Genomic DNA, 25,023 nt, shown 5'->3' with positions numbered 1-25,023 from the left:
AAGGAACTGCCATCACCGATGGATGTCCTTACTTTGGCGCCTAGCGACGAGGAATTCCTTGGAGAAAATACTTCCTCCCTCGCATCGAATCCACCCAGTGTTATCGCCCCCGAGGTGGAACTCCATTACGAAAACCAATCGACGTCCGATTCCGACCTCAATCTCCCTCCAACGTCTCGCGCCTCACCAATCACTCCAAGCGCAGACTCGAACTCCAACAGTGACGGCACCATTCCCGTCGACTTGAGCAAATGCCGCTGCCGTCGATGTTGGAAGCTGGGACACAAAGTGAAGGATTGCCCAAAGCGTGCTCGTCAATCCAAAGTGTAAACAATCGTTGTGTCGCGAACACATGTGCTGATTTTGTTATTATTATTATTTTTCTCTCCTCGCCCTACGTTCACCCATAATGCCTTTTTTTGTCGTTGGGAGGATGTAACCGATCCGATCACCGGATGGCGTTCGGGTCGGCTACAATATATTTTTTTTATCTTATTGTTTTCAGGCGTCAGCCACCAGGGGTTTACGCTCTCGCGTAGCAGATACAAATACCCCCGCACCACGCGTTCTCTCTCTCTCTCTCGTTTTCTTTGCCTCGCCTTGGGGCAGGTCACCTTTCTTTTGCTTTCCACGGTTTCAGTAGACCCTCTTCGCTAAAATATGTGTGAACGTACAGGCTTGGACTTCTTAGTGAGTAAATAAGAAAGCGTTGTTCAATTTCTCTATTAAAATCTATTTTACTTATTCTTTCGTGTTATATCTTTTTACATATAAAACTTGCCTGGCCGAAACCCACACGTTGTGACGGTTTAGCCTAATCGTGTTGCATCCTCAATAGGATACGATTAGGTTGATTCAAACTGTTACACTAGACTCGATGAATTTTCCACTATTTTTAACGGCAATGAAGTTACATTACCATCTGAAGTTACTGACATACTAAATGCTTTGGACGGCTAGCAAATCCTAGAAGAAAAACATTTTTGCGAATTGTGCCTAATTCTGACTCGCCATTTAAATTATCCGACAGAGGAAACCTTAGGTATCCCCAGCAAAGCTTTATCATGTTAATAGCTAATATTGGATATAGTAACAACATTCTAGAGAGAGCTGTACCCTATCTTTGGGATTCACCTGCAATTTTAAAAAACATTGAAATCCACTTGTGGCCAAAAATTGTTCTATGCCCTTACATCCAATGTGATTTGAATAATAATCACCCGCATGAAATTGCTGATTTAATTTGTAGAAAGGTCGTACCCCTAATTATCACAAATATTACCAAAACTCTGTCCGCAAAATTTTAGAAAGTGAAAGAACTTGTGCATAAGCCTCTTTCTCAAAAAGTACTCAAGTTGTAAATTCTAAATTTTTCCTATCTATTGTTTAGTTGTGTATCATTCAGTGGGAAATCCACCTTGGTTTATTATATTTATCAGATTTAAATACCTTCCAAGTTTCCATCACTATTTTCATTCATAGAGATCTTCCAAGTGACAGTTAGTTAATCCATGCCAGTATAAATCATCATTATATGTTAACTCATATTCCACCTAGTCAACACATATAAATTATCACACGTTAACCCATATTTCAACTAGTCAATATTTGAATAAATAATCATACTATGTTAAACAATATTTCAACTAGTCAATATTTGAATAAATAATCATACTATGTTAAACAATATTCCAACTAGTCCTGTATAAATTATCATTATAATACATCATCCTATATTCTAACTATTATGTATTATTAAACTTATTTTGGCTCTTAAAAAAACAAGTTAATACCTTAATAATAAACTTTTACATAATCTTCAAGAGAAGTCGCATTTGTTTTCTTTTAAAATTCATTTATTTTACTACTTTAATTCAATTAAGTTTTTAAACATTAATACAAAACACAGGCCTCTGGAAGTTACTACATAACAAAAATACAGCTGTAAGGAGAACCACGTGTTTATGTTTACATTTTTATACAGAAACGTCGACGGTGACTTCTGGCTCCAGAAGGACCAAATTTTAATAACGTTTTTCAAAACTTTACTTTGCGTTAAAAAATCTGAAGAGGTGTTTAACTTTTTTATTATTAATTAACTTAAATATTACTAAAAAAATATTTTACAAAAAATTACACATTACGCGATAATAATCGAAATTCCAAAGTTCCACGCCGTTCCTCCCATTCGATAACATGGCTGTGAATTGTCTCAAGGGGGGGGCTAGACTAGCGCCATAAAACGATGTGAGAAGTTTTTGAACTAATTTCCCATACGCGATTTTCGTACGATCGCCTGGGCCGCTATGAGCAAGAAGCAGATCTCGAGACGGCCGTGACTGGGGGCACTCTCTTGAAAGCATGTACGAACCAAAACAGTTATCATCAGTCGGTGGCGTCATCTACCGCAAGTTGGTGGTGATAATCATTTAAGCCAGTGGCGCTATCTACCACTAGCGTGAAACGAGTATAAGCAAACGACTATTATTGATTTGAAAGAAAGGTGACGCCACCGACTATTGATAACGGATTCGGTTTGTAGATGATTTCAAGAAAGTGTTCTTCAAGACCCCAGCCACAGAATATATTAATTGAGGCCCTTGAAGTACTATATTACAAACTTAAAGGGGAACGGCCAAGCTTTTCCAAATATGGCCTTATTTCCGTATCAAAAGATTAACAAGACGTTCAATATACTAACACGTAGCTTTTTTTGTCTTGAAAAAATAGCTTTTGGGCCAAAACGTTGAAACGAAAAATAACGCCAGGTGTTTGGGTTTGAATTTTCGCCGCCATCTTAGGGGCTGCCGCCAGCGCCCCTAACCCCGTATGAGCGATTTGCGAACTAGCGTAACTTTTGAAATCGCTCAGTTTAGGCTTAGGTCTCTTATAACTGGAAAGCGCCGCACGTGCAAATTAAAAAAAAAATAAAATCTTTCGCACCTACGGCAGCGTGAGCTTTTTTACCTCTCCCCTAGGAGGGGTTATACAACCACCGTGTCTGTCTGTCTGTCTGTGGGTCTGCCTGTGGGTCTGTCTGTCAGGCCTGCGAACGCGTTCGCATTTTCGGGGCAAATGGTAATCAATGCGTACGTAATTTGTTGGCTAACTGCGTACGCAGTCGAATAATCGTTTTAGCAGTTTAAAGGTTGGCAAAACCATCGTGTGACGGTAAGCGTTAACGGATAAATTTGCGATTATGTTGATTTTGGTTGTTGCTTTTCGTTTACGCTCACCGTCGCGGCAGTTTTAATTCAGTTTGATTGGATATTTTTTTGTAATGTTTATGTGTTGGGTGGGAATGTTGAGATTGTGTTATGACGGATGTGTTTGTGTTTTGTATGTATGCGCGTTTATTCTCCAACTTCTTATTATTCTGGACTTTAATGACGGATCGAGTGCTGAGATATGGCAACCTCTCAACATCCATTGGCAGGGTTTCCACCAATTGTTCACGATTTTCGTCTTAGTGTCAATTTGCGATCGTATCGAGCGGGATTTGAACCCAAAACCTCCTGTATGACAGGCGGCCGTTCTACCACAGAACCACCGATACTTATTAATTTTTTTTTAAAATTAGACTTTCAGATTTATCGGAAGTGTATATTACTAATTAATAGAGTATTAAATTTCGGTGTTTATTTATATAGAACGAAATTTCGTGTTCGATTTAAATTTTGGCATCGAAGATATTTTAATGTAGCGTTTTCTCTGTTGATTAAAAACGAATGCGCCGCCCAGGTTTCGAACCCGGGCCGTTCTGCTGGACCACAGAACCACTGACAAGTATACGGCTAGTTAAGTTTTTTAAAAACAGCTTTGGCGAAAGTCCGTTCTTTTTTAGGCTATTATGAGTTTATTGATGTCAAATATTTCCATAATGTTGTTAACATTTATTCAATAACAGCTTTATCGAAAGTCTTTTAAGCAGTTTTAAAGTTGTTATCGTCAATTTATCCTGTATAAAATTTTCAAATTTGAAAATAAATTAATTTGAAGTTAAATTATTTTCAAATGTGAAAATAAATTAATTTGAAGTTAAATTATTTTCAAATGTGAAAATAAATTAATTTGAAGTTAAATTATTTTCAAATGTGAAAATAAATTAATTTGAAGTTAAATTATTTTCAAATGTGAAAATAAATTAATTTGAAGTTAAATTATTTTCAAAAATGAAAATAAATTAATTTGAAGTTAAATTATTTTCAAATGTGAAAATAAATTAATTTGAAGTTAAATTATTTTCAAATGTGAAAATAAATTAATTTGAAGTTAAATTATTTTCAAATGTGAAAATAAATTAATTTGAAGTTAAATTCGATCACCGTCAGGAATCCAACCCGGGCCACATTGTTAAGACGCGGACGTTTTACCGATGAGCCATTGACATCTACTTCCCTAAACTTGAAATACCACTAAAACGGAGATAAAAATAAATGTAATATTTGTTTGGGTGGGAAGATTATAAACACCCTACGAAGATGTTTATTTTGTTTTTTCGGAAGCGTATTTAATAGTGTACGAAATTTTGGTTTAATTGAAATAGAATTGAAATTGAAATTATTGCATCGAATAAATTATAATTTAGCGTTTTCTCTATTGATTAAAAACAAATGCGCCACCCACGTTTCGAACCCAGGCCATTCGGCTTGGCAATCCAGCGCTCTATCACAGAACCACCGATAGCTGCTTAGCTTCACTGAAAATAAGACACTCATCGTAAGCATAATAGGTAATAAAGTCTTGAATTTTTTTATGAATGAATTTATGAAGGCCTAATCTGGTTTTTTTACGAATGCAATTATGTTGATTTAATCTTGTTAAAGTCTACATTATTTCGTATAAATATAAAAAGTATTTGGGTTTCAGGCAAATTAAGGGTTTTATGTTATTTTTACTGATCGAGATAACGTTGTTTTTTTGTCTATTCTTGGGTATTGTTGGTTTTTTAAGCTTATTTTTCGAAATACTTCAGTTTTAGTGGAACATTTAAAGTGGTTACATCGTGGTTTAAAGCTTATCCGGTTTCATTATAATAACGTCGAAAATTCGTATTTGTGAATGGTAAGGTGTTGCGCTTCTTGATTTTCTATTTTCTATTGCTTGGTTTTGAATTAATTTATTACTCGACTGCGTAATAATATTTTTCTATGAGCTATTTCGATTCTGAAGTCTGATTGATTGGGATATTATTATAAATTTTTTCTATTCGTTATTTTTTCTCTGAAGCCTGATAATTTGGGATATTATTAAATATTTTTCTATTCGTTATTTTTGCTCTTAGCCTGATCGATTGGGTTGTTATTATATATTTTCCTATTAATTATTTTTGCTCTGCTCTGGTCTGATTGATTGGGTTGTTATTATATATTTTTCTATTGGTCGTTTTGGCTCCAAAGTTTGGTCGATTGGGTTTTTGTATTTTAATTTATTGATTGTGTTGAGCTTTTGGGCGGTATTGTTGACTTTTAATTATCATTTTTTCGTGTGAAGTGGTTTAAAGAAGGTTTTTTTGTGTTGTTATTTCGTAAGCGAGCTCATCGTTGGAAAATGGGGAAAAAACAGGCATACTTCTCAACTCACCCCCTACAACTCCTTAAAATATTTACATAACCTTTGGAAACACCCTGTATATCATTAAGTGTCATACTCATTTTACTACGTTACTTTCGATCTTCGATATATTTGTAAACTTTATTCAACTTTTATAAACGCAATTTCGTGTACGTCAAAAATAGATTGGTAAGAAGATTGACTAAAAGCGTTACGTAATATTAAATATGTATAAAACTTCCGTTTCCAATACACTCTGGCTTGCCACCTTTTTCGGAAAATGTCAGAGAGCATCTCAAAAACTTCCCTTTTCCTGAATATATGTGAACGATGAGCCAGCAAAAATAACTGAAGCAAAGAATTAAAACTCCATTTCTCAGCAAAAATCACCAATGCTTTCGGAACACGGGAGTGTGCTTTGATGTTTATTTTTAATTTTGAATGTCGGTATATTTAATAATATTTCTTTCCTTAAAAAACGAAATGCTATTTTACATATTTGACCTTTTTTTTAAATATTTTTCATTTTTAAATTTAATTTGCTTTAACGCATCTATAAAATAGGTAAGTATTTGAAGAGACATAAGTCAAACTAGCGAAAACGTGTTTAAAATTAATTTTTGTAAACATTACGTCGCGTTCTATGGTCTACGCCTATGGTCTACGCGGTGCGCGCGCATTTAGCCGAAATTTCCCGAGGATATTCGATATTTGCAGTCAGCGTGCTTATTACTTTCTTCGTTTGGTCAACTGGCGCGTGGCATCAGCTCAGATTTTAATGTTTTTGATTTGGAATTTAGTATACAATTGTAAATTTAAACAAAATGGTAGTGTGTATATTTAAGTTTTAGAATGTCAAAGCGACCGTCGACAAGAGGCACTCACTTTTGTGCATATATGGTTTTATATTATTAAATAGATATAACGTTCCTTTTTAACATAATATTAATTATAGAAATTTACTTAAATAAAATCATTCATATGAAAACATTATAATTAAATTGGACGTGCAAATTGACAGACAAAGCAAATTGTTAGACTTCTTTAGGTTGTCTCGAAATCCTACATACCCTTTGGCCAATATGTTGATTTCACGCTTCCAAAACAAGACGTCGCGTGCAAAAATCGTTAACAGCTTTCACTGATAGCCTTCCAGTCTATCTGGTGTTTTGTCTATGCTCTGGACTACACCAATCGCAGTGAAAATCAAATCAACGACGGCTTCAAGCAGATCCTATCAAGACTGGCAGGAAATTACACGCTGGAAATCACTAACGATATATTGGTCAATAAGGATTTCAACGTACAGTAAGAATTTAAAGACAAGCTGCAATCAGTTAACCAATCGGGAGACTACGATCCTGACGTGTTAAATGGACAAGGGCAAATTAACAAGTCCGTGAACGACCACAGCCACGGAAAAATTACTCGAGGATAAGTTACTTGATGAAACCCAAATAATTATGGTAACTGCCTTTTATTCCAAAAGCGATTTGACAACGAAATTTGATCCGTCATTGAGCAAGCAAGAGCCTTTCACGAACGAAGATGGCAGTACTACAACCACAACTCTGATACATCATAAACGTGACAAAAAACTTCAACTACACTGACAACACAGCTTTGAATTCGCAATTAGCCATATGCCGGATCAGCGGTACCACTATGTAGTGGCGACATTTGGAACCTTCCCAAGACTATAGCCAATCCTCTATGATAAAAAATGATTATCATCTGCAGTTAGGAGAATTTTACCGGATTACCAAGTTACTCGTAGTTAGACAACAAATAATGTTTTTTGGGCTATTATTTAACTAGAGCATATAAAATCGGATTGAAAAGCGTTTTCCAAGTCTTTGTACACGACATTCAACAGTTTTCTAAAGGTAAAAGCATATTTTTAATTTAATTTCAAACCCTTAAATTTCATTTGACTTCATAAGCCTTGGCAAAGTTTTATTTTCAGATCAATGGTCATGCAATTCAAAAAATTATTATCATCTCCGATTATTTATAGCAGATAGACTATGAGGAATAAGGACAATATCCCCCAAGACATAATCCCCCTTTTGTGTCCTAGATTCAGACAACGAAATAGTAAAAGATCTATTTTATTTGGAATATTGGCGTAAAAAAAGATTGAAATTAATGGTTCATTTTTATTTTCTAAGGTATGAATGACTTTAATTGACTTATAGCAATAAAAGGTTGAAACAAGATTATTTTAAGCTATTTTTTGCCTGGAAATGATATGCTTTGAAGTGCTGCATTAACTCGTGTTAAAATATGGCCTCTTTAAATTTACTCTTTAGTTTATTTGTAATTTTTGACCATGTTCTAAAATAATGAATGACTTAATTATTCGATACCTTATTTTATATTAAAATTAATAAGGACACTTGTACATAAAATAACTTAAAAACAACTTAAAAACAACAACATCCACTTCTTGTACAATAAAAATAGTGCGGTTAGCCAATATATTTAAATAAAAACCTTTTATTGTACAAGAAGTGGATGTTGTTGTTTTTAAGTTGTTTTTAAGTAAAAAAAAACTTATTTTATATACTTAATATTTTTTGTTTTTTAAACTTTCTTAAACCCTCACTATATCACTGAATTTAATTAAAAAAGAGAGATTCTGGTGGGCTTTTAAAAGATTTTTCCTTGTACCATATTTGAGTAAAATACATTAAACTATTCAAATACAGACGTAACTGTTGATATTTCAACTATTCAAATAAAGACGTAACTGTTGATATTTCAACTATTCAAATAAAGACGTTACTGTTGGTATTTCAAATATACAAATAAAGACTTAACTGTTGGTATTTCAAATATTCAAATAAAGACGTAACAGTTGGTATTTCAACGATTCAAATAAAGGCGTTACTGTTGGTATTTCAAATATACAAATAAAGACGTTACGGTTGGTATTTCAAATATTCAAATAAAGACGTAACAGTTGGTATTTCAACGATTCAAATAAAGGCGTATCTGTTGGTATTTCAACTATTCAAATAAAGATGTAGCTCATTTGGAAAGTGGCAAAGATTGCATTAATTTATAAGGAGGGGAGAGACAGGCGGAATGCTAGGCCATACTGTCCGATTTCTCTCCTATCAGTAGTGGGGAAGGTCCTTGACAAACTCTTGTCAAGAAGACTGTATTGCTGTCTTCATATGAGAGGTTTAATGAACTTAGCCCAATATGGGTTCAAACATGGCCGCTCTACGACGCATGCTTTATATAACATAGTCGAGAACGTTAAGAGAGTAATCTACACAATAGTCTAATCTCCCTTGACATAGAGGGGTCTTTGAAAATGTCTGGGTTCCGGGAGTCCTGTCAAGGCTTCAGGAAGTTGCATGCACAGGAAACCTCTATTATTTATACAGAAGTTTTCTCAGCAACCGAGTAGCATCCATTGAGGTAGGCGGTAGTATTCTCAGTAAGTCACTCACCAAGGGGTGTCCGCAGGGATCTGGTAGCGGATCTCTACTCTTTAATTTAGTGATGGATGGCGCGCTTGGTCGGGTTGTAACGCTTTTCTACTACTAATATAGGCCTATAGGTGCCTAGCGTTGACATATAATACTACTATACTACTTGATTAAAATGGTTCGTAAGGACTCTAATGAAATATTAAATAAGGACAAGTTTTTGCCATACCCAGATTCTGATTTAATGATCAACTACTAAATTTACTATTAGACAAACATATCGAATCGAACTACTAAATAAAAACCAAACAATAAATAAAATACTACTAGATTAATTTACATGACCCCCAAAATAACTACATGCAGCAAGCACTCGACCAATGCCAGACTAGTAAGAAATACGTGGTCTACTATATACACTAATTGCGCCGTATAAAAAGTACTCATCACTATTCTTGATTATCGTTGGTCTCGAGACTTGAAAATAAATGAAAAATGTAGATGCGAGGAGAGAGATCGTAGAGTTGAAGAGACGAGTTGAAGGCTTGAGACGTTGGAGATACGATGAGGCTACTACTATCGTCTACGAGGTGTCGTGGTGGTGATGGGAAGACGAAAACCATGGTCCGGCGATAGCTGCTCAATTGGCTGGAGACATTCATAGATTGCGACCAGCGCGAAAACTATGTTCCTTTTATTAAGGTCATCCGGAGCGGTGTGCTTAAGATCATCCTTTCCTTTTGGTCCAGGGATAGAGTTCCTCTTCTCTTCTTTTCTTCTTGTCTCCCAGTTTTGTTGCATAGGCCACGTGACTTTTTGGGTCCATCCTGGTTTTTTCTTTACCCAATCGAATTAATATGACGGGCTGTCACGTGGAGGGACACTATGATTTGACCAATCACCAAATTTCAACGTAGGGCTTTATTTCAAGCGCCCATGTGTTTCACGTGTGTTTCAATTTCTTGAGACCACAAGACGCGCACACATTCGGTGACAATTACACCAAACAATAATATCGAGGCGCACTACTATAATTGTAAGCATTGGTCGAGAAAATCTGGCAAAGGTTCGAGTTCAATAATAAATACACGTGGCTTGCACACTATACGCTATTCACCGTCGATTCTAAAGACGATCGTAAAACTATAAATCAGTGCCTGGGTTGACAGAAGGGCAATTTCGGGCATCTATAGAGATTCCTTTTAGCAGAGTAGTAACAATGGAAACACGTTGGATCTCTCTTTTGACCTTTCGCTAACTACTTCACATTCCTACAAACTATCCAACGCGACCATATGGGGATGCCGAGGTACGTAAAATAATTGTTTCCCTAACAAAATCTAAAATAGGGGTAACGTATTGAAAAATATTCGTTACAGGGTTTACCTGGTGGAGAGTGCTATTCATGCCTTTGCAGATGGTTTGGAGTACTTCGGGGCGTGGCCTTCAGGTTCTCGGTAACGAAGTTCTGGATACTCGCAATAGTTGGAGTGCTTGACTCACAGTTTAAAAGTTCTGTGCTAAGAAGACCGTTGCAATCACCTTTGCTAAACAAAGGTTTTGAATCGGCATCCGATTTTCTCTCTCAATAATGAGAGGATCCTTAACTGTTAAGGTTTTGGACGTTACCTTGGAACAAACTTTGGGTTTTTTGCCTCACTTGGAGGAGGTTAGGAGCAGGATCATTCGTCTCGTTCAGTTCAAAAGGTTTTGTTAAAAGTTATGAATTAAATAGTATACAGTAAACACGAACAAGCAATGGAAACCAATCAAATTGTATAGTCCGAAGAGTACTTAAGTGTGAAATACTTTTCCTTACTAAGTCAACGCTATTTATTTTTCCAAAATGCCATCAATTACCAAAATTTAAATTTCACGCAATTTGCACCATGTAAAATAAGACCAGTGGTTAGTAAGATCATCGCCATCGTGTGTTCAGAATTGTAACTAAAGCTACAGCCTCCTGCACGCGCATGATTCAAAACGCCTTTTCTTTCCGTTGCTACGCTACGCGTTTTGAATTTTTTAAGGCTTGGGGTTAGCTTCTCATTTCGGTTTAGATAGTCGCAACTTGGATTAATAAAATGTTTCATATTATTAATCCAAGGTCGCAAGGCAGATTACCCGCGCGGTACTGATGAGCTCCAAATACGTTGAAACGGGTCTACTGCTTTCAATCCTGACTATTTTAATTTGTTAAGATCGTTGCGTATTAACGTTTAGGAAAACGTTTAGATTCTAAACGTGGTTTTTTTTCTGTGTATTCCCGAGGGGTTTCGGACGTTCACCAAATATGTATACGTGATTTTGAAATCCGGGATTTCACGCTGGATTTCAGGGTTTCTAGCCGGATTTCTTGGTTAGTGGGTTTTCGCAAAGGACAATTTACAACGCTAGTCCTGCAATTTTAGATTCTTGTAACTGTAGTCTGCCATACTTGCGAGCCATAACGATGTTGATTTTACTAGATATCTTCAGGGCCACCGAGAGTGGGCCCGGGCCCTGGTAAAATAAAAGCCCAAGAGAGCCGTTACTTCTGCAGATAGCTATAAGGTGCACGGGCCCAGTTAATATTTACCAGCTTCCTCCCCTCTCTTGTCGGGCATGAATAACCCCGCCAGATGGAAAATCTCCAGATTTTTCCGAAGCTGGTGTGGTTTAGCGTTTTAGCGAGCCTCAAGAAGGTTAGGGATGTTTCCTAACCATTGATTCTAACTCCTTCGTTCATTGAAAAAAAACATTGGCTTATGATCGTCGATACGCGTGATTGGCGGTTTAGCATAAAAATGATCGTTTTACTTCACTAACAAGGAGACGACCCGAGGTGTAACCCACCGATTTTGCTTAAACTCGGTGAATTAGTAGACCTCAACGTCATTTCAAAATTCCCAAAGGGAACAGTTACGCTGGGCTTTCATTTTGCATGGCAACCGAAAAGGTTTTTGACAACACCAAATTCCAATTTCTCTATGTACATGGGAAAATCACATATTTCAAGGGTCCCCCTATGAAAACATTTACACGTTATTACTTATATTACCGAATATTTCTCATATTTAACATAAATATACCAAAATTTATTGTGTTTTCGGGTTTACCCAATTTTTGGAAATTGGTCCAAATTAGTCGAATTTATCTAAATAAATTTATATTTTGTTAGCAATTATTCACAAATATTTGAACTTACCTCAATTTACCCTACCTAACTGGCTTTTACCCAACGACGTACCAATTCACCCAAAAATAGTCTCTCTTACCCAAAAATACAAATTTTTTCCCAATTGACATATTTTTTTAAATTTATATTTTTGGAAATTTCTTTGTTTTGAAATATGTGATTTTCCCATGTTAAATCACATAGAGAAATTTGTATTAGGTGTTGTCCAAAACCCTTTTCGGTTGCCATGGCAAAACGAAAGCCCAGCGTAACTTTTCCCTTTGGTAATTTTGAAGTTACATTAAGGTCTACTAATTCACCGAGTTTAAGCAAAATCGGTGGGTTACACCTTGGGTCGTCTCCTTGTAAGTAAGCTAGTCAATAGGCCTTTCTATAAAGTAACATTGGCCTTATTAAAATAATTTTACGGCCCTTGTATATAAACTAATGAAGGTTTAAGAAATTGCAAAACCACTTCTTATACAATAAAATAGTTTTATTAAACTTTAAATTTCAAAAAAGTTAAAAATTAAAGATTTAACAACGGACGACTAGTTTCGCCTCCGTTCGGAGGCTTCGTCAGGTCAGACTTAAACCTTCATTGGCCTTCTTGTTTAGATGTATCTGGCGCGTCACTCGTGACGTGGAAGTGACGTTCAACTATGATAGCCAATTAAAATTCGACGAGTCGCCCTTTTTATAAAGATCTAACCTTCAAAACTGAACTGCTACGTATCTCGTGACGAAAGCGATACATTAAATCAAGTTCGGCAAGCGTAATGACTTTATAGAAAGGCTTATTGAATGGTACGCGCAGATGCCCACGTACACTGGTGGGCAATCATTCAAACTGAGATTGCGCAAAAACGATTGTCTATATTAACATTTCATAGGAGCGTTTTGGCAGGAAATTGCTTAACACGTATCTGGGTAATAGATTGTATGGCTCTAAATTAAATACGAAAGTAGTTATTAGCTATACACCAATATTTGATGCCTATTACCCGCCCGAATACTTGTTCGTACAATAAAATGATGGGGACTTTTCACACATTTCGTTTCAAGTTTGGCTGAAAATTCTACTAAAGTTTCAGGATTATATACCTAAGTATGAACCAGCGCCACCAGATGGTTTATGCTTTAGCTCGGAACAGCTCCACCTGGCGGTATAGAATAAATAAATCAGAGCTCGGCAGACTATTCGGATTTTATATTACTGTAGTAATGTCCAAACGAAAGTTTTCCTTCTTTACTCTACTCTCATAATTGGGCAAATGCATAGGCCGGCCATTGAGTTTCTCTCGAATCCATTCAACTTAAAGGGGGTAGATTACGATTCCGGGGTTTATAAACTTTAAAGAGGTAGGATGACGATACCAGTAAAAGAAACGCGAATCGCGGAAAAGTAAGACTTTGTTTAACCACCTACTTGAAGAAGGGCATTTTATGTTCATTTGTGGATAAATAGAAATTTGTGAAAAAATAAGAAAGCAATTGTCGGGTCGATTAATTATGGAAATAACTTTATAAAACGTATTAACTTTCTCAACTTAGAAGATAAATATTTTCAGTAAATGTTTTTTTTTCAATTTATTCCTAAAGACTTAAAAAATAGGTTGTTAGATGGCGCTGCCGTGCAATAACTATATAAGAGGATAAATTAAGAGAAAACTAGTCTGAAATATGGGCGCCATTAGAAAGCTTCTGTAATCTCACCCGTAAAATTGAACAACCCCGTCTACATCTTTCTAAATGTACGTTTCAGGAAAAGTTGAAATAGTGAAAAAATAGAAATAAAAATGAGCGTACCTTTCCACTGACGTCGTCCCAAATTTCGATGCAATCGAAGAACTCGTCTCTGCCCCAGGAAAATTTCACCGCTCGTCCGTGGACCAACTGAACGCTGGAGAGTCCCACGGACCCGCACCAAATGAAAAGGACAATCAGGCTGCCGCGATACTTGGTCCACCTCGAATTCAAAGGGTGCATGATGGCGTAATACCTGCGAGCAATCAAAAGAAAATATCTCAATAGACGAACTCTTCTTCTCTTTGAATGTGGCGCGACATCAGCTCGGACTAAAACAAGTGGGTCACGTGACCCAAATAATAGTCTTACACGAGCTTACTGTATCGAGTTTGTGAGTTAAACTAAGCCAAAAATAAATAAGCACGACGATTTATTTGAGTGTACATATATTTATTAAACTACTATTCCCCAGCGCCAGTCTAGACGTAGTGACGATTCCCGCGTCCTCTCTTGTGTTGTAGGAAGATTCTTCTAGCTTTTGATTGTTACTTCTAGAGGCTGATTTCCTCGCGTGGCTGTTATTCGCAATCGCGTGCGAGGATTCTTCTAAGTTTAGTATGCTTTCTACCGTGCCGTGTCATGTCTACGGCGGCGGCGGCGGACGCCGGACAACGGAGCGAGACCAGGAGTCTTACTAAGAGCCTATACGGCTCGTGTAAGACTAAAAAGGGACCTCACGAGCAGCTGTTGTCTCGGTTAATTCCTCAACAACAAATGAATGGGAAGACTGACACCGTCAGGTACGTTCTTATTATACGCACCGAAAACGCGTTGTCCTTGTCAAATACGTTTTAAGACGAGTGGGAAATTTATAGGGTTATTTATAGGCCCCTTTTAGAGTTCACTCTTCTCCGATTTAAATAGACATTACCTCACACGAGGAACGCCAAAGCTTAATTCTCCATTTAGTTCCATTAAAATAAAAGCGAAAGATTTTCCCATATACCATAGAAGTATCTTTTTCGGTAAAGCCTTTTCTAAAAGGGTAATTTTTTGTACATATTACCGAGGGGACCCCGAAGGTTTCTTCCTAAGGCGTCTGATTTTTTTGTCTTAAAATCCCAATTTTTTCGAAACCCATTCATCTTTTAATACCGGTTTTTTCTCTATAGAATATTAGGTTTAACAAGTGAGAGGCCCTTATACCTGTTTTCGTACCTTTATAGAAAATATTCAGGGTTGACTAGTTTTAAATGAATTATTTATTATTAGAAATTGTTTTAGGCAACCGTTGCTTAAGCAATTCGATTTATTTAAAATCTTTTTAAACCATTTTAAACCGTTTTTTGTGATATATTATTTTGGTAACTATTTTGAAAACAATTTTTAAAACATCAAACTCTTTTTTACGCAAAGTAGTTTGATGCAGAGTTAAAAACACGTCATTATATAGTTGAATTTAATACAATGAATTATATTTAAACACACGTTGCTACAGCAAATGGGTGTCCTTGCTTCTGATTGGCTCTTTTTAAATGCCGTTTTATATGATACATTTGACAATAGTTTTATATGGAAAATATATTAGAGGTATATTATAGTATAGTATGTTGCCTTAATTACTTTGGATATTCTGTGTTTTAGTTTTTATTGCCACTAATAGATGGCTGGTGTAGGTCTAGACAACTATCTTTTCGCTTAAAATTGCTTGAAGGTGCTTCCCCATAGAAGTACCTTTTAGACGCATATTATTTTCAGATTTTTTCCTTTTTTTTTACTTGTTTTTAAGCTAAACCCTGCCTCACATATTTTTTCCATAACAAGAAAGTTAAGCAAGGGCATAAATTTAAAAAAATTAAAAGACAATTTCTTTAGCCAGTAAAATTGTACAATTGATTGCGAATGAAATAAGCTATGCGAATAGCAAAACATTTTTCCTTTTTTGAGACCCGCATTGAAAAAGTCCGAAACAAAATGTTTTAGCTACTAAATCAATTTTATAATTGTAATTGTGGTACTATTAAGTCCCACCAAAATTGAACGTTAACAAAAGGTTTTGTTAAAAGTTGTGAATAACATAGAATGACCAATTAAAGAGTATAGAGAAAACATGAACAAGCAATAGAAACTTATCAAATTGTATAGTCCGAAGAGTACTTAAGTGTGAAATACTTTTTCTTACTAAGCCAACGCTATTTATTTTTCTTAAATGACATCAATTAACAAAATTTAAATATTAGTAACTTTTTTATAACAATTATGTTTCGATTTAGTTTGCTCATATAAGCAACCGTTTTTTTAAGAGGAAAACTGCGAATTTTATTATTTATGTTGTTTTTGGATCAGATTTTCTGTTGTTTAGCTTGAGTTGTCATAAGTGCAGGGAGCTGTTGGCTAGCGTGACACGATAGGATTGCCCCTACCCTCCTACGTAATTTAAACCGGTCACCAGGAATTGGCTTCAAAAGTCATTAGTTGACTTGGACCTGTGTGGTTCCTTGGGAATTAGCTTAGGTAATTATTATTATTAATTTAATTTTTTAACTTACCCTTATTTTTCTCAATCTTAAACTTGATGAACCAACTCGAAACTTTACAGTTTGACAATTTTAAAATCCATTTTTCAAGAGAATGTCGTATTATAAATTTATTCGATTGTGTCTCATATTTTAAAATTTAAATAATCATTCAATCTTTTTTCAGAACACATTTTCAATATTTAGCCATCGTTTTCGATATTTATAGCGAATTATAGATTATGATTTTACATTATTAGTTTCAACATTTCTGAACACGATTCAACATTTCTGTTCTTTAATTTTCTTATTTCGTGGCCGAGATATGAATTGAAATAAAGACGATGTTTAGAAGCGTGGTGGTTCTTACTAGCCTCAGGCTCGATATTAGTTTCTTGGCCGTTACTCTGACCATACAACAATATGCTAAGCAAGTCCTTACTCCATCTAGTGCCAGAAATGCTACTAAGAATTCACTGGGATATCCCTTAACAAAACTTTTCTGATGGGTTTATCGTATGAAATAGCGTACCAAATACTAATATTATGACAACTACTATCGCGACCACTCATTTCCTTTTTGATAGAAAAGATAAAATTGCAAAGATAAAAGCGAAAGAAAAAAGTATAAGAATTGAGAGCTCTATTTAGAGGGGAGCCATTTGCCTTTTGGCGGTTTGGAAAGTGCATTTTCCCCGGAGTGCTAGTGGCCGAAAGAAAATTCATCTCGGCAATCGATTCCTCCTAACCAAAGAAAAACAGCCCAGAGAACCATTGAGAGCCGGCTAAAATCATTCGACGAGAATTCTAAACTATTTCTGTACCAATAGAGCCTCAGCACACAGCTATAGAAACTCGGAATTCTAATTTGGAACTCTAGCCACCTTTACGTCACACTTCATTTTAAACACCTTTCTCTAGTAGCTCTTCTTAAGCCCCAAATTAAGTTAAGGCCTAATTTTCTGGCTTAAAATGTTAAAGTTCTTTCAAAAATTAATTTTATTATACAATTTAAATTATAATGGTACGATGAAAACTTTAATTTCATATTTTTGATTTGACGTCTTACAAAGACAGCACTAGTGGAATTTGATAGTTAATCGCATTTTGTGCCTCACCTATGTTAGAATTCCATTAAAAGTAGCTACATATTAGAAACAAAATTAAAATTGCGACTATAACAAATAAAAATAATACTATTGTGTAAGATATTTTAATGTCTTCGTAAATATACACGTAGATAGTTTTATAATTTAATAAAACCTTTAACGGATAATTTTAGTGAAAATGTTTAATTAGATTCTACGAAAGCAATGTTTACCAAATGGTTTTAAGCCTAGATTCTACGAAAGCAATGTTTACCAAATGGTTTTAAGCCTAGATTCTACGAAAGCAATGTTTACCAAATGACTTTAAGCCTAGATTCTACGAATGCAGTATATATTAGAAAAGAAAGTGTCTGCGGTAGAGTGCAGTTCGCCAACGAATTATTATTATTTGAAGGAACCCGGGATTTTCAGAAAAAGGAAGATTATATGAAAATCGAATATTTCATGAAAAAATGGACTGAACGGTTTTATTTTGTTTGGGTAAGAGACAAATTCTTCGAAATATGTCTCGGGCCGCCCGAGACATAAAGGAATTTTAATTCATGTCTTGTTCGACTTGTTAAAATGTTCCACGCGCTCCTTAATATTTTAGCGTAAAAGGCTCGCGCATTTTATTTTATTTCAGGGAGCACGCGCGAAATCGCTCGAGCCCATTTACGCTAAAATATCAAGACGCGCGTGGAAGTTTTTAACAAGTTGAATAAGACATAAATAGAGTTTATTGGCTATCGTAGTGAAACGCCAATTCTACGTCACGAGTGACGAGCCTGATACACCTAAACAAAAAGACCAATGCTACTTTACAGAAAGGTCTGTTTGTGTTGGCTAACCATTTTTTGGCCTTAAGGGCGAAGAATACAGTAAAAGCCTCTTTTTCGTTCAAGCTGAAAGTTTCTGTTTTAACAATTACATAATTGAATTATATCTTTCTTATTAGGCTGAAAATTCCTTTAGTGCTTAAAATAATTTTGATAATTATAATATTAATAGTTAACGAGATATAAGGTCCTAGCTAAAGGGTAGTTTGGGCGCTTGCCCAACTTGTTTAGCTCCGGGGGTCCGAATTAAAACGTAATAACTTAATTATTTTTAAATTTAAAATTGACAAAATAATTTTAGTCACTAAACAAGAGGCTGTTCTACAGTTAAATATTAATTTTTAAATTAATATACAAAATTAAAAGAGTTCAGCTTGAAATAGCGCAAAAATAGACAATGGCCACTGTAGTCTTCCCCCTTAAGAGTGGGCTTAGTAAGCTTCGAAATTTGAAAGAATTACCACAACATGGGTCGATTTGTCGTGGTTTCGACCGATGTCTTCAATGGAGCTGCAAAGACTTGGATTATATTGTGGGAATGCTTAGATATTTAAAGACAGACAGAAAACAATAAAAATATTTTGAATAGAGCGTTCTATAAAATCGGTGTGGTGTGCTTCCCCCCTTTTGATTTCGGAGGAGGTGAAGGTTTGGCCGGTTATTCGTGTGAGATAAAAATATTTATCTGGCAAACCCGTAAGAAATTGAGAGCAGTCGATTTTTAGGAGTAGCGTAGTTGCTAGCCTAGGCTTCACTCATTTCCGGCTTTCCGCGCCGTTTTTCTTATTTTAAATGATTTTTGTAATAAATTTATGATGGCAAATAAGCAAAATACTAGTCCTAAATCCACGGGTTTAAAAAGAAACTTAGATCATGAAAATATTCTTAACCCCAAACATACTTCAACACCTAGGGTGCCTCCTACAACTCCTAAAAGGTACGTCTCTAAAATATTCATAAAAAGACAGGACATAAGCCGAATTCTCTTAAACCAAAGAATAACAAATGTTGTTAGTCCTGCTGAACTAGCTCTATAGTCTGTATGAAACGTTTGGCCGGTTTTGGGCCGAATTTATAGAACGCTCCTTTGGGGAATTGGGATAAGATCTAATTAGTACTTATATAAACAGCAAAGCACGAGATATTATCCTCCTTATCTTGGCGCGATACGCTAAGGCAGGTTAAGTCTGGCTACCAAGGACCTGTAGCGCTGATGTTTTAATTCCGCGTGGAAGCGCTACGGGTTTATCCCATTGTGGAATACGAGCTTATTAAAAAAAAATTGGCCTATTTGAATCACTTATGTTCGGGGAACGCCCGCGCTTGGAAACGCGTAGGTGGATCGTGTGAGGTCAAAATAAGCGTATCCGAACTTTTGCGTTTTCTATAGTGCCTGCTTAATACTGATGATCGGCCTCCGGTGGTATGGCCCCTGTTGCTAGGTACACCGGGCTATAAATTCTGACACACTGCTTAATACTGTCCATTCATACAATCTGACGATAGATGAATTTAAAACAATAGTCTTATCAATGGATACTAGCCAACATAATAAGCTATAGGTTATTTGTTACTTTGTCTGATCTTTTTCAAATGAACCCATTTCTTAAACCATCTGCAGATAACAATTAGATGGTTCACAGTAATCTGAATTATGAGTGAAGAGAAGCACATTGTGAAAAAACTAAATGAAAAGAGACTTAAAACTGTTTTAAAATTCACAGTTTATTTATTTATAAAATCCAACGTTTCGAGAGAGCCCTCGCAGGAGTCGACAAATATTTAGAAATTTGAAGTCCACGTGCGAAACGCGCGTGCCAATAAGGTTCTACAAAGCTGGAGCTCCTGATACAGAGAAAAACATTTTATACTTTTATTTTTTTATTTTTTTATGCTTAAGGAAACACCTATTCAGATATGCGGGACAGATTATACATGTATGATCTCATACTTTGTTATCTGTTTAAAATCGTAACAGATACAAAAGCTCTACGTACAAGTAGACTATCAAAATCTGATGGAAAATATATTTAATTTTGTTAAAGGTACCCTGAATAACGGAAAACTTCATCATTTAGAACGCCATTTCACTGGTGTCGATTACCCAAATGTTTTCTTTTATCTTTCGTGTACTACTAGTTAATAAAAATTTAATTTAACTCCTAATTTAGTTCGTATGTCATTATTAGTTTAATTAATTTAATCAAGGAACAATAGTAATATTTTACGTGCTTTTGTAAACGGGGTGACTCCCTCGTTTGCATTTATTTTAAAACGTTCTTCGTAATATATATTATAAATATAAATAAACAAAACATAGGTGTCCGTTCAAAATAACAAATCATTACAACTGGAAATTATTTTGAAAAGAAAACGAATACGCATACTTATGTCAATGAAATATTTAATGATTAAATGAAGATAATTTCAAGTCTTTAATTGATAGAATTAAAACACATACAGTTTAAATTACCTTAAATTTTTATGTTTAATAATTTTAATTATTATTGAAACCTTTTCACTGTTTTCAGCCTTTCAAGGAAATTAGCTACCAGTAATATTACTTTTCATTGAAACGGATAATTTATAAACTTTTCCCACTTACCAGCGTACTAAAAATCTACAAATGATAATGATCTGTGTAATTTGGACATTAGATCAACAAAAGTAGAATTAGGTTTCAAAGTTTGGCAGAGCGTAAAACACCTTTTAATGAATTCGGTGGTCATTGTCGCCCGCAATTTTGCACCTCTGGTCGCAATTTCCACCCGTGCAGGGGGAAAAGTTTGTTCGTTAATTTTTGCGGGACGTTAAACGCTAATTACGTCTTTAAATTTAAATTAAAACATAAAAGTTAAGCAACTAGTTCCGAAGCAAACATAAATTCGGGCGAGTGCGTGCTAGAGAGAGTAGGGCTCTAATTTAATCGCGTTTGTTTAATTACTATTCATAATTAGAACCCTGACGACCCGACAAAATAAGGTCGACGGATAATTCCGTTATCACGGCGACCAGAGGTAGCTTGTGTAGACGCAAAGGATTAAATCGGGGCTCTGGACTGTTTTTAGATAAACGCTGTACAACAACAGGAGGATTAAACCTGGCTGAATTTTGTTTTAACTTGACCCACGCATGAGATGGCGCTAGCCTCATTTTCCCCTACGCGCAAAAACGGAAGTATATTGAATCGTCTTTAGTCTATTTAAAAATATTCCAGGAGTAATGTCTCTTAAGGGCTGTCTAGACAATAAATAAGAACTTAGATTAACACGATAAATGTCAAAGTCTCAAAGAACCTAAGACTCCAATCGTTTTGTATATATTTTTTAGCATCAACGTTATTATATAATTATATTACTTAAGTTTGTTATATTATATTACTTAAGGAGGAATAAGAGCAAAGTTAGCCCCACAAATTTCTTTAACTAAAATGCATATATTAAAAGCATCTGATGAATAAAACTTAACGCTTTTTTCATTAAAAATTGAAATCGATTCGAGGTAATGATTTGACAATCCATTTGATCTTAAGATTAAATCCATATTATAATAATTGTTCATATTTTGGTTACGGTGCTTTAAAAATATAATATTAAAATATTATACAAATATCTAAACAATATCGTTCTGAGGATTTTGCGGCCTATAACTAATTGCCAAATTTTTAGCAAGGAAGTATTCAGATGAACAGAGAATAGTTCGCCAAGTTATTCCAGGTAAATGGGGAAGACATTTCGGTACGATCACAGGCACTTGTTCGTAGTAGGCGGATAATATAATCCAGAGGATATAGATCCAGTAACCAGAGTACATCCTTGATGTTATTTATGCTCTTCAGTATTGCCATCATTTGTACAATTATACGTTTTCGGTACGATATCAAATTCTAATTACAAAACGTACATTTTCGGTGTTTTCAAATGCAATTTGATACGTTTTAAGATCTGAAAAGTTTTGCTATTGGTGGTTTTTTCTGGTGACTATAGTATACACGGATGCTCTTTTTAATCTTTTATCTGTCTAGCGATATATTTTGTTACTTATTGACAAAGAAGTCGCCAAAAACATAAGATAGAAATAGCTTTCAAGTTTATGAAATTGCGTGGCACTAATTTCACGAGGCATTCCCCGACTTTTTGTAAAAGTCAAAAGCCACTTTCTCTCCAAATTTATATAAATACAAAGTTTAAAATATTTTGAGCAGCCAACACTGCTTTTACTTTATGCGCTATTTTTACCATTTTTCCTCAGAGAATAGAGCCTAAAATACTCTCAAAAGTGGATGGAATTCTCCTTTGTACGGAATATAAAATTTTGCCTACAGCGCTTTGAGGAAATAACGAGATAAACCGTATTTTTTAAATTCGACAGGATAATACCAAGAACCTATTTAGGTTACTGAGAACATTCAAGTTGACCCGTTTATATATTATAAAGCACTACCTAGCTATACTCGATACTATAATTTAGAACCTGCGAAATATTTTTCTATTCATGATTATTCAAATAAATAAAATTATAAAAATTATGTACTAAAACTAAATGAAAAAAATCGTAACTAAAAATAAAATAAATTATAACGTTCTCAGATGGCGATGTACAATTGACAAAATGGAGAATTTCTGTTTTGACAGAAGATGCAAGAGGGTCTTGGAAGAAGACTCGTATTAGAGAGCTGCACTAAAACAGAAACGTTACCATTCCCACTCGTTGCCATATTTGTCTTCCAACCATTCTTATTCCTTTTGACTGAAGTGTTATAACTCCCACCAGGAAACGATAGAGGTATACACTTGGAATGTCTAAGGTTCCATTGGGACGGTCATACGAAAGTGCGTCGAGAAAAAGGCAGGGCTTAACTACGTCAAGTGTAAGACGTAACACGACATTTCTAATTCATTGGCTCGAGGTCTGAGGCGAAAAGAATGCGTCGTCATGTTAACAAAAAAATAGGCTTATAAAACAATGGATTTAAAAACCTCAATTTGATATCGTACTTAATATTTTGAAGTAATTATTATGTTCTTCGCGAAAGAAGTGTAGTGTTACCTAATTTCAGGTATTTGTATGGTTATAAAAGATATAATCAGGTAAGCTAATAATATAATAACCATGACTAGGCTTAATGACGAGTTTTCGTCGAACTAGGGTAGCGAGGCGCGAGAGGTTTTCTAGTTAGTTTTCCCGCTTTAAGACACGCCCGTTTCTACGAGCTTCATCACGGCCGTAAAAATCTTCCTTAGACATTCCAAGTGTATACCTATATAGTGTCCTGCTCCCACCCATTCCCGTACCATTCCATAAATTCCCATTCCCAAAATAAAATACTGTGATCAGAGGTAAATACATTCCCAACCATTCCCGCACTCAAGATTACATGTTCCATCCATTCCGTTACCGAAAGTACGATATCAATCTATTCCCGGCCAATTCTCACGGTTAATTAAAAAAATACAGTTTATACGTCGCTCTATTTATAAATTTTCTACTCGCTCGCATTTTTTTTTGCAAGAAAACCCCCATTCAATTTCGCTGCGGGTCAATGAATGAAAAAAAAAAAGATAAAGGTTTCCATCTGCGGGTAGTTCCGTGAAATGAATTTGGAGGCCTGGACTTGTTGGTTCGATCAATATCAGTAAAAAAACCTTGGCAACTGATGATTCTGGAGAAGTTTCTGTGTTACGGGTAGAGCTGGTTTCAGTCGCTTCTAAGCTATAGTATACGTCTCGTTAATAAACTATGTTGTGTTACAACATAAAATTACAAGGTTATGATGCGGCCCTTCCACAACTACCACTTCACTTCTAAAACATTGATGACGAGTATTTCGTGACGCGTTAGAATTTTCGTCACATTCATTGAACTAAACTTCACCAAGGACAAATCCTTTATGGCATATTTATGAGTGATTATGTTACATTTGACAATTGAGCACGGCATGTTATATCTTTCTAAACGAAACTAGTATTTGTTTTTTCTTTTTATTATTTTTTCTCTCATTAATTAAAAGTGTGAAAGAACTTAATTGAAGATGTCACCAACTTGAATTAAGGCGAATGGCACGTGACATTTGAAAAAGTGGCGCCATCGCGAGATTAACTGTCAAACTATTAAAAAGTTTGTGCAAAGATTTTTTTTGAGATATCTATTGTGTTTGAGTTAAATTAATGGACTCAAGTTTACGAATTTAATTATGTTGATACTTGTAAGTATAATTGGCATCAGAGATAAATAACGAAGATATAATATTACGATAATAAGAATGGTTATAACGATAATAATGCTAATAACACTAATGATTAATATTGCGATAAAAATTTAAGATTTACTCACTATGTCAGTCACGAAAGTTTTTAAACAGTAGAAGTAAAACCAACATTGCATTAAGCCTAATATAGTCGTTTAATATCAGGATTTTGCCTATGTTTGGGAGCAATGCGTTTCAAACAAAGTGTAGTCCCAGTTAATATCCGTGTACATAATAATAACCACCTATGCTAACACCCAAGCCACCACCTTAGGCCCCAATCAGTTTTGGCATTTGATCAGTTAACTGGTCCAGATTCCCCCCCTTAAAATATTCCACCAAAGCTCTCTAGTTTCTGTCGTTTGCTAAATGATAAACATTGATAGGCAACGAATCTTGAGGTGGCTGTAGTGTTATTACAATGGCATACA

General features: G+C 35.2%; 1 protein-coding gene across 1 annotated transcript in view; it reads right to left on the bottom strand.

The window, feature by feature from the left end:
* LOC149927843 (substance-K receptor-like) overlaps nt 1–25,023 on the bottom strand; it is a 147,398-nt gene that overhangs the window by 49,597 nt on the left and 72,778 nt on the right. Inside the window, exon 2 of the mRNA XM_090157877.1 lies at nt 13,963–14,155. Within this exon, the coding sequence (XP_090014003.1) occupies nt 13,963–14,155 (193 nt within the window). The remainder of the gene's footprint in view (nt 1–13,962; nt 14,156–25,023) is intronic.

The sequence above is a fragment of the Leiobunum rupestre genome, chromosome 9 (assembly GCF_980474605.1).
Source record: "Leiobunum rupestre chromosome 9, qqLeiRupe1.1.hap1, whole genome shotgun sequence".
Taxonomy (NCBI): Eukaryota; Metazoa; Arthropoda; class Arachnida; order Opiliones; family Sclerosomatidae; genus Leiobunum; species Leiobunum rupestre.
Note: the sequence above shows the minus strand (reverse complement) of the source record. Positions and strands in the feature narration are given on the sequence as shown.